The sequence below is a fragment of the Phaseolus vulgaris genome, chromosome 5 (assembly GCF_051622355.1).
Source record: "Phaseolus vulgaris cultivar YP4 chromosome 5, ASM5162235v1, whole genome shotgun sequence".
NCBI classification, from domain to species: domain Eukaryota; kingdom Viridiplantae; phylum Streptophyta; class Magnoliopsida; order Fabales; family Fabaceae; genus Phaseolus; species Phaseolus vulgaris.
In genome coordinates this window covers 31,269,219-31,278,174 of record NC_143502.1, presented here as the reverse complement: position 1 = coordinate 31,278,174, position 8,956 = coordinate 31,269,219, and the positions used below count along the sequence as shown (strand labels likewise).

Genomic DNA, 8,956 nt, shown 5'->3' with positions numbered 1-8,956 from the left:
TTTCTTCTCTTCATCACTCAACGCCTCGTTCCTCCCATTTTTGTTTAAACTGAAGGTGAATTATGAATGTATTCAAATGAAATTTAAAAATGCAAAACAATAGAATTTTAATATTTTTTCTATATGAATAGAGAATCTCTCCTTAGAGAAGTTTTGTTTATCTACAGTCAATCTTGATTCGAAATTTCACTTTGATTAGAGATAAAAAAAATTTTATATTATATAATTCATAATATATAACTGAATGTTAACTTAATTTTATTAATCGATTCTATAAAGTTAAGTTAAATTTAAAGTTTATTTTTTAATATAATATTTAATATAATATCAAAACAATTTAAAATTTATCCTATTAAAAGTTTGTTGGACTTATCAGATTATCTGCTATTGGATTATTATCAAACTATCCATTATATAGTCACAAACACAAGTTGAAAGCCTTGACGTGAAGATGTGTTAGAGATTTAACATCTACTAGAGATAACAACATTTTAAAGTATATAAATGTATACAAACTCTACTTTATAAATCATAAAGTTGAGTTAAGATTAAAGTTTAATCTTAGTAAATAGCACATATCAAAGTATATAAAATATTTTTTGAAACTCAAATTAATATTGATATTACATAATTATTAAATATGTAGCTTAATCTAAATATGATCATCAACCTACATTAATACTACTATTAAATCCTCATTAATTTAATAAATAATACTTAATTATATATGTTAATGTAGTGATTCAGTGAATGGTACTTCGTATAATGAAATTATAATTTGTGGTTTTAGGGTTTAAGGGAAAGACATTTTGCCCACATAGTACAAATATGTATAATTAATATAAGAATAACAAGTTAAAACTTTGAAAATGGGTTCCCACATGCAGCCATGCAGGTGGCATTTATTTACTAAGAGATGAGAAGGTTTTGTTTTTGAAAGGTTATGGTATTAATGAGGGTGATGTTATGATGGAGTGAAGTGAGATTGAGACCCAAAACCAAAGCAATGAATGGCCAAACTTTGTCCTATTTGAATTAAGTAAATGGCATTAACACTCTTCAATCTTCTCACTCCAATCAAAGCTGCCGGCCTCATATTTCTTTCCATTTGCATTCTTATGTCCCTCATCTTTCCCCTTTTTACACCTTTTCCTTTTTATCTAAACAATATATTATCTCAGATTTTTAATATAAACAAAATCCAAAAAGGCTTGCTCCATTGTAATAATCTGATTTCTCTTCAAATATTTATTCACTTTCTACTTTTATTTTACATTTTTTATATGTCACTGTTTTTGAAGAGGATGACTTCAAGGTAATTGTGGGATTTTGTGTCTATAGACTTGATAAAAAAAATTAAATAATGAGACAAAAAAAAATAAAAATCATTCACTTTCTAGAAATTTGGACTTGTTGAAAAAGTTAAGGTCACATACAAGTTTATCAAACATGTCCTTGCAAATTTATCAAATTTGCATCTTTAAATTTACATAATATTACACTAAGCATAATTTAGATATTGTATAAAAAAAACAAGTAATATTTAATTTTACTTCTACCAAGGTAATTAATTACCTACCCTTATAAACTTTCTTTTTCCTTTTTTATGTTTCTATTTTCTCTCTTGATTTAAATAAAATCATTTATTTATTTATTTTACTAGTAGAAACATGTAAGCATATGTAGTTCACCTTTTTATTTTGATAAAATTTTATTAATATTATAATAAATATTGAAATAATAATATATTATTAAATTATAAAAAAATCATAAGAAGTAATTACAAAATAAATAATTTTTATGGTTTTATTATATGTAATATTTTATTGTGTATATGATTTTTATTTTTATTTTAGATAATTATTTGAATTTAAAAAATAGGTACTCAAACAAAATTGTAAAAAATTATGCACACACAAAAAAAATACAATTCCTTTAGTAATGTTATTGTTTGGTAATTTATTTATTGTATATGTGATTTTTATTATTATTATTAGTTATTTGAATTAAAAAAATAGTTACTGAAAAAAGTAAAATTTAAGAAATTATAAACACTAAAAAAATAGTTAATTTATAGATTTTTTTTTCTATTCTCTTTTCCAAACCGACATTGTAGATGTTTGTTAACATTTTAGAAAAAAAGTATTAAGTGAACTAATTTGATCCAATTTCATAAAAAAATGTATTTAACCTAATAAATAAGTGAATTAATAGAAAATGTTTTGTTAAAGGATTTAAAAACTATTCTTATGCAGGGGAAAAATGAAAATAGTGTAAAATAAGTTGGTGGTGGAAACGCAAATTGCAAGAAGTTGAGGGTGGAAGATGCAAAAGAGAAAAGTCAGTAACAGCATTATACGCGGCAGAGAAAAAAAAGGGCAGAGGGAGGGAGAGTGAGCCAAGTCAGAGTGTGTCTTCCAACTTCGAAGCTCCGACACAGCTTTTTAACCATTCTCGCTTTTTCTCGCATTGCCACTATGCTTAATTTCTAGGGTTAGGGTTTTTGCTCCTCAGAAAAATCGAAATGGACGAAGATTACGGCTACAGAAGGAAGGCCAAGATTGCACTCATCGCCATTATTGTCCTCGCTTCCCTCGCCGTCTTTGCCTTGCTCGTTGCCTTTGCTTACTACTGCTACATCCTCAACAAGGTCTCCAACCGCCGCAAAAGCCTCAAAAAAGGTTTGGCTCTCTTTCGGAAATGTACCGAACTTCAATGTTTGCTTTCTATTCATTTGCAAACGCCACAAATTATTCGATGGAACTGTTGCTGACCAATCTGTACTAACATGCAGTTGAGTTTTTCAGTTTATGAAAAAAATTAATAACATTCATCTAGGTGTCTTGTAGGGGAATTTATTATACAATTTGAGTTTTTCAGTTTATGAAAAAAATAGTCTTTAGGTGACGTGTGATTTATTGTTGTTAATTCTTTTATGTAAATTTGTAAATTTAAAGACCTGACACATGAAGACTTCTCAGGTGGTGGTTTGGGAGGACTATGTAATAATTTATTGTCATGTGGAGGTTAGTTTTGATTACGGTGTAGTTTCGTCTGATTGAAGGGAAGTGTTAGATTTAGTGCCATTGATACTAGGCTGTGATATCTCTCATGTGCTGTTTTATTCTGGTTTGATTGAGATTTTGCTCGTTTTGTGTTTTTCCCCCTCCTGGATTTTGGCCTAGTGGAAATTTTGGTAAAAATTGTGTTATTTATGAATTTTTTTTGTCAGAAAAATTAGTGATTTTTTTATGGAGGGGTTGGGGTTAGTTGTGTTTCATGTAGGTTTAGATTAAAATGGAGAATTTGACTAATGCAAGACGTGGGCGTTCTGTTGATAGATTTATGTTGGAACTGTATGTTTGTTGTTTTTACTGTTTATACGTGCTCCTTTCTTGTCTTCAAATTTGGTGGAGTTCGCATATCAAACCGGATACGTTAGACCTGTTCGGTTTAAAAAGAAAAGACTGTTCCTGTTTTCCTTTCATGGATTCACAAATAAATACGAAATGATGCCTTATTTTTATTCTGTTTTCAGTTCTCAACAAAGATGACTATTGACAAACTTGACAATGGTGAAAATACCATTTTTTCTATACAACTGTTCGAAAATACTGAACAAAGTGAAAATAATATGATTTTTTTTTTAATTATTTGTGAAAGCAAGGAAGGAAAATAGAAATTTCTTATTCAAGCCAAGTTGATCCTTATTTTCCTTTGTATTCTCATTTAATTAGTTCAATTAATGATCACATATCAATCTCTACACTTGTAAAAAAAGTAAGTATAATGCAGGCAATAATTAATACTGCCAGTTCATTGATATTCATTTATATTTTTTTTTCTACGGGGTGTAATTAATTCTCATCTATATTGTTTGAGAGTATTCAATAGAATGGAAAAGGGAGTACATTGAGTGTTATTATGTTTTACCCTTTCTTTCAAGATTTTAAAGTAATGGTTTGAAAGTAACTTCTGTGTTTTTACTTTAAACCTTTATATCTTTCCTTTTTTTCTACTTTACTTGAGTAAATTGAGGTCCCAGTTACTGACAGATTTTGCTTGGTTTTATATTAGTTGAAGACGCTAACCTTAATGAGAATAGTGACTTTGCAAATCTGCAAGTTATTGCCGAGAAAGGACTTCAGGTGTTCACTTTCAAGCAGCTGCATTCTGCTACAGGGGGCTTTAGCAAGTCGAATGTCATTGGTCATGGTGGATTTGGACTTGTTTACCGAGGAGTGCTCAATAATGGCAGGAAAGTTGCAATTAAATTCATGGATCAGGCAGGAAAGCAAGGGGAAGAAGAATTTAAAGTAGAGGTTTGTTACTTCTTATCTAGAAATGCATTGTTTCTTTTCTAGAAACAATGGGAAAAGGAATGCATTGTTCTTCATGTTTATGCGTTTGATTTCCCCTATAATCAAAATAGTTAAATTTTTAAACCATACTCTTTTTGGCCTTGTCAATGAATTAAGTAGCTTTTAGAAGCCAATTCATTTTGGTAATTGAATTGAATTGGTTGCTTACATGTTACTGTAGGTGGAATTGCTAAGGCGGTTGCATTCACCATATCTGCTGGCATTGCTTGGGTACTGCTCTGATAGTAATCATAAATTGCTGGTGTATGAATTTATGGCAAATGGTGGACTGCAGGAACATCTTTATCCTGTTAGCAGTAAGTTATGAAATATATATTTGCTAGAAAGCTTTTATTCTTTGCTAATTTAAAATGCTGCTAATGGATGATATGATACTTCAAAAACTTTTCGTACTTGACAGACACTAGTCCAGACTCATCCTCGTAAAGGGATGGATGTATCATATGTCTATTGAATTTTGATATAACAATCTCGGCTTTTGCTATACTTAATCTGCTCCCTACAGGGTCCGGAACAAGGAAAAATTGCTTAGAACCTTTTTCTAGTTTGAATGAGCAACTCTCAGTTAGAAATATATTTGATGATAGATTAATCTGTTAATCTTGCCGTATTGAATATCTGATTTAAATTGATGAAATTATTGATTGGAAACAGTCTGGGTAGCATGTACCCAGTTTGACTGTTACATTTGGTTCTCTTAGTAACTGATTCCTTACATAGTTTCTTCTCTTTTGTTGTGTAAGATTGAATGGCATGTCCATATAAGCAAAGAAAATAATTTTCCCCAAATTCTCTCTTTTGCATTCTCTTTTCCGAACTTCTTCTCTCTGCAAGGCTTTTTCTTCCCTTGTAAAGTTTGTGATGACTATGGGTTAGAAGTGACACATCGAACTTTGTTCCATGCATATTACACAATCTGGACAGTGGCCTTGAAGTGATAACCATGTTATTTCAATCTTAAATTACATTATATGTTTGCTTTGTTACTGCTTTTTCAGATGTCTACATTTTACATATATAGCTCGTAGGTGCATAAGTAATTTATATGCGATCTTCTTTGAGGAAAGGTCTTAAGTTGGTCAGTTTATATACAGTTGACAATCTTGCAAGAGAGGAGAGATTTACCTCCTGATTGTTTTTTCTCATCCTCTAGTCTCTCTTTTAGGGGAAGAGAGCCCTTGGGCAGGAAAGACAGGAGTTGTCTTATCTGTTATAACAGGAGTGGGTGTTAAATAGGTTTACTTGAAGCTGCAATACTTCCCTCTAAATCTCTAGGTGTATTGAACACACTGTAAAGGGAAATATTTGATGGGTCATTTATGGCGTAAAGTTTGTTTTAAAATAATTTCTATTCTTAATTTGTCTATTTGAGCTATTATAAACCAGAGCCTGGAGCAAGAATTAAGCTTATTATCTGAACCATGAAACAAAATTTTGCAATGATTTGTAGTAGAATGTTATAATTGTTTCTTATTCCATATTTTTGGGGTGTATTGATCTTTTTTTATTCGATTCGCTGTCTCTTATTGAAGACGTTACAAGATAAAGAGTCATGTTGTTTTTTCTCCCCTTATTTTCTTTTAAAATTTTCACCAGGGGACTATTTAATATAAAATGTCCAAAGTGTTGTGTCTGCAGCCATGTTTGCTATTTTTTGTTAGTTATTTTGTATGTTTGAGTTGGTTTTCATGAATTAATTTTCTTTCAGATTCTATAATAACACCCGTAAAGTTGGATTGGGAAACTCGCTTAAGAATAGCACTTGAAGCTGCAAAGGGATTGGAATATCTTCATGAGCATGTCAGTCCCCCAGTTATTCACAGAGATTTTAAGAGCAGTAACATCCTCTTGGATAAGAAATTTCATGCCAAAGTTTCTGATTTTGGATTGGCAAAGCTTGGACCTGATAGAGCTGGTGGACATGTTTCAACTCGAGTTTTGGGCACCCAAGGATATGTTGCCCCTGAGTACAAATCTTACCTTGTTTTTACATTGTTTTGGTTATTTTCTTTAAATAATTCCTCATGAAAAACTAATGTGTTTCTCAATGTTTGTTTGTGCAGATATGCACTAACAGGGCATTTGACCACAAAATCAGATGTGTACAGTTATGGTGTTGTACTTTTAGAGCTGCTCACTGGCCGAGTGCCAGTAGATATGAAGAGACCTCCAGGAGAAGGTGTTCTTGTTTCTTGGGTGCGTTTGCTAATTCTTTCCACCAATCAAGTTCTAAATTGATTTAATGAATTGGTATTTCAGTTTTTCAATTCATCCGACACCGTATTTAAGCACTAGCTTTTTTTTAACAAACTTGCATGTGCGATGTGGTTAGGCTCTGCCTCTTTTGACTGATAGAGAAAAGGTTGTCAAGATTATGGATCTTTCACTAGAAGGACAGTACTCTATGAAAGAGGTTGTGCAGGTGGCTGCAATTGCCGCAATGTGTGTGCAACCAGAGGCAGATTATCGTCCTCTCATGGCAGATGTTGTGCAGTCATTGGTTCCTCTGGTCAAGACTCAAAGGTCCCCTTCAAAGGTGGGAAGCTGCTCTAGTTTCCACTCCCCCAAGTTGTCCCCCGGCCCAACATCCAGTTAGTGCTTGTAACATATATTATCAACATTAAATGAAGGATAGGTACATGCTCACCTAACTAATATTTGTAGCTTGGTAGTAGTTGCCTTTTCTTTGTAATCTTAAACCATGGGATACTTTTTGAAGAGGAAAAAAATGGTGGGTTCAATGCTAATGTTCAATTTGATGAAAGATTAGACTTGTTTATCTTAGTTTGTGATGGAAGGTTCTGCTTAAGAGTCTCTTTTCAAGTCTCCCCATAATTGATGGTTGGTTGCTTGGTGCTTTACTAATCATTGTGGTTTTCAATTATCAATTATTGTACCCTTGAAGGCAAACAAAGAAAAAAGAGAGAAGAGAAAGCAATTGAACACTCCTAAGGGGATTCATCATCTTATTGTCCCCTCGTACGACTTTTTCCATTCTTGTAGTTACTACTGGCTGAGGCACAGATTTCTTTGGAAGGATGATGGTGTTAGGATCATGGCAAAAGGATAAAAAGCTGAAGGCTATATTGAACATATCATGAGCGAAATAATTAGAGCGTGTTTGGTTAAATACGTAAATATGATTGACGAAATGTCGCAAGATTCTCAAATATTTAAACCTATTTCTGTTTCTAGTACGTTAAAGAGAAACCGTGTTTAATCTTCTGTTTTCCTACATTTGATCATCGCCCCATATCTTCATGTTCCTAAACCCTCGTCACTGTCATGGCGACGTATGGAAAATTGAAGCCATTTTTAATTCTGTCAGAAAAATGTAGTTATTAAATATTGTTTGTCTAAAAGAGTAAGCGAAAGTAGCAATTCATGCATTGTCACCAGTCTAACACTGACATAAGACAAGCTTAGAATGGCACCAACTGTTTCGTTTATTTATAAATCAAAAACTGAGGACAAAGTAAGGTATATTGTTTGAGTTAGTTATCTATGCATTTTTTTTATAAAAGCTTTCATGTTAGACATTATACAACTTGACATCTCACTTAGGCTAGGTTGACACCTCAAGTAACAATCATCATTTGTCATCACATAAAAAAAATATTATTAAAAAAATACAAAAAAATACATAGGTAGACTATACCTATTCATGAAGAATTCTAAGAAAAAACTAGATGGAAGCCTATTATACCAATGAAATGGTTCTCTATGAATAAATTCTAAATTGACCAACTTATCCGCACATGCATTTCCTTCACGAAAAATATGAAAATATGAGTAATCCTAAACCTGATTTTCCCATAGTAATTAAGACAAGTATTCCATCAATTACGAAGCATCCACAAAACATTATTCATAGCAGTAAACGCATCACAAACCAAGGCAGAATCAAATTCAAGCCAGAAATTAGTAAGACCTATCTTTTGAGTTTCCTCCATTACATGTATAACTCCATAAAACTCAGCAACCATAGTAGTCTGAACTTCAAGAAACGCAAAGAAAGCACCAATAAACTCCCTCATACTCCTACAGAAAATACCTCCACAAGTAGCAAGACCAAGATACCCCTAGCAGCCCCATCAGTGTTAATTTTAACTCAACCTGGTGAAGGAAACTCCCATCTAACAGAGGACAAAGAACTTTACCACTACGGGTATTAATACCAAAAAACTCAATCACGTTGAAATTCAACATATCATTCTTCATTGAACCTTTAGACAAATTTCCCACTAGACAAGTTAAATCTTTAATTACCGAAATAGCCCTAGAAACCTCAATCTTATCTTGAAATCTAGCATAATTCCTCATATGCCATATCATTCAAATAGAAAAAGTTATCACAACAAAGCTTAATCAATTTAACCAAATGACTATCACCACTCTTAATAAAAGAAAGAAGATCATCCTTATTAAAGAAATGAGAAGTAAGAAAAATCTGTCGAATCCAACTCCAAATATGCAAAGCATTAGAACATTCAAAAAATAAATGTTGAATAGATTCACCATGCTTTTCACATAGCGTACACATAGAACATATATGCAAACCTTTATTATGAATA

At 31.9% G+C, this 8,956-nt stretch overlaps 1 protein-coding gene across 1 annotated transcript; it reads left to right on the top strand.

Moving 5' to 3' along the window:
- The first annotated feature begins 2,340 nt into the window (after positions 1–2,340).
- Positions 2,341–7,146, top strand: LOC137835386 (Protein kinase superfamily protein). The gene is made up of 6 exons (XM_068643869.1): positions 2,341–2,681; positions 4,078–4,322; positions 4,543–4,678; positions 6,091–6,349; positions 6,446–6,578; positions 6,715–7,146. The coding sequence occupies exons 1-6, from the start codon at positions 2,525–2,527 to the stop codon at positions 6,976–6,978; spliced, it is 1,194 nt and encodes a 397-aa protein (XP_068499970.1). The 5' UTR covers positions 2,341–2,524; the 3' UTR covers positions 6,979–7,146.
- The last annotated feature ends 1,810 nt before the right edge of the window (positions 7,147–8,956 follow it).

Excerpts from the sequence above, each read along its gene's own strand:
- LOC137835386 (XM_068643869.1), top strand. The coding sequence starts at position 2,525 with ATGGACGAAGATTACGGCTACAGAAGGAAGGCCAAGATTGCACTCATC. Across the intron at positions 2,682-4,077 it reads CCGCAAAAGCCTCAAAAAAG|TTGAAGACGCTAACCTTAAT; the intron begins GTTTGGCTCTCT and ends GTTTTATATTAG. Across the intron at positions 6,350-6,445 it reads CAAGGATATGTTGCCCCTGA|ATATGCACTAACAGGGCATT; the intron begins GTACAAATCTTA and ends TTGTTTGTGCAG.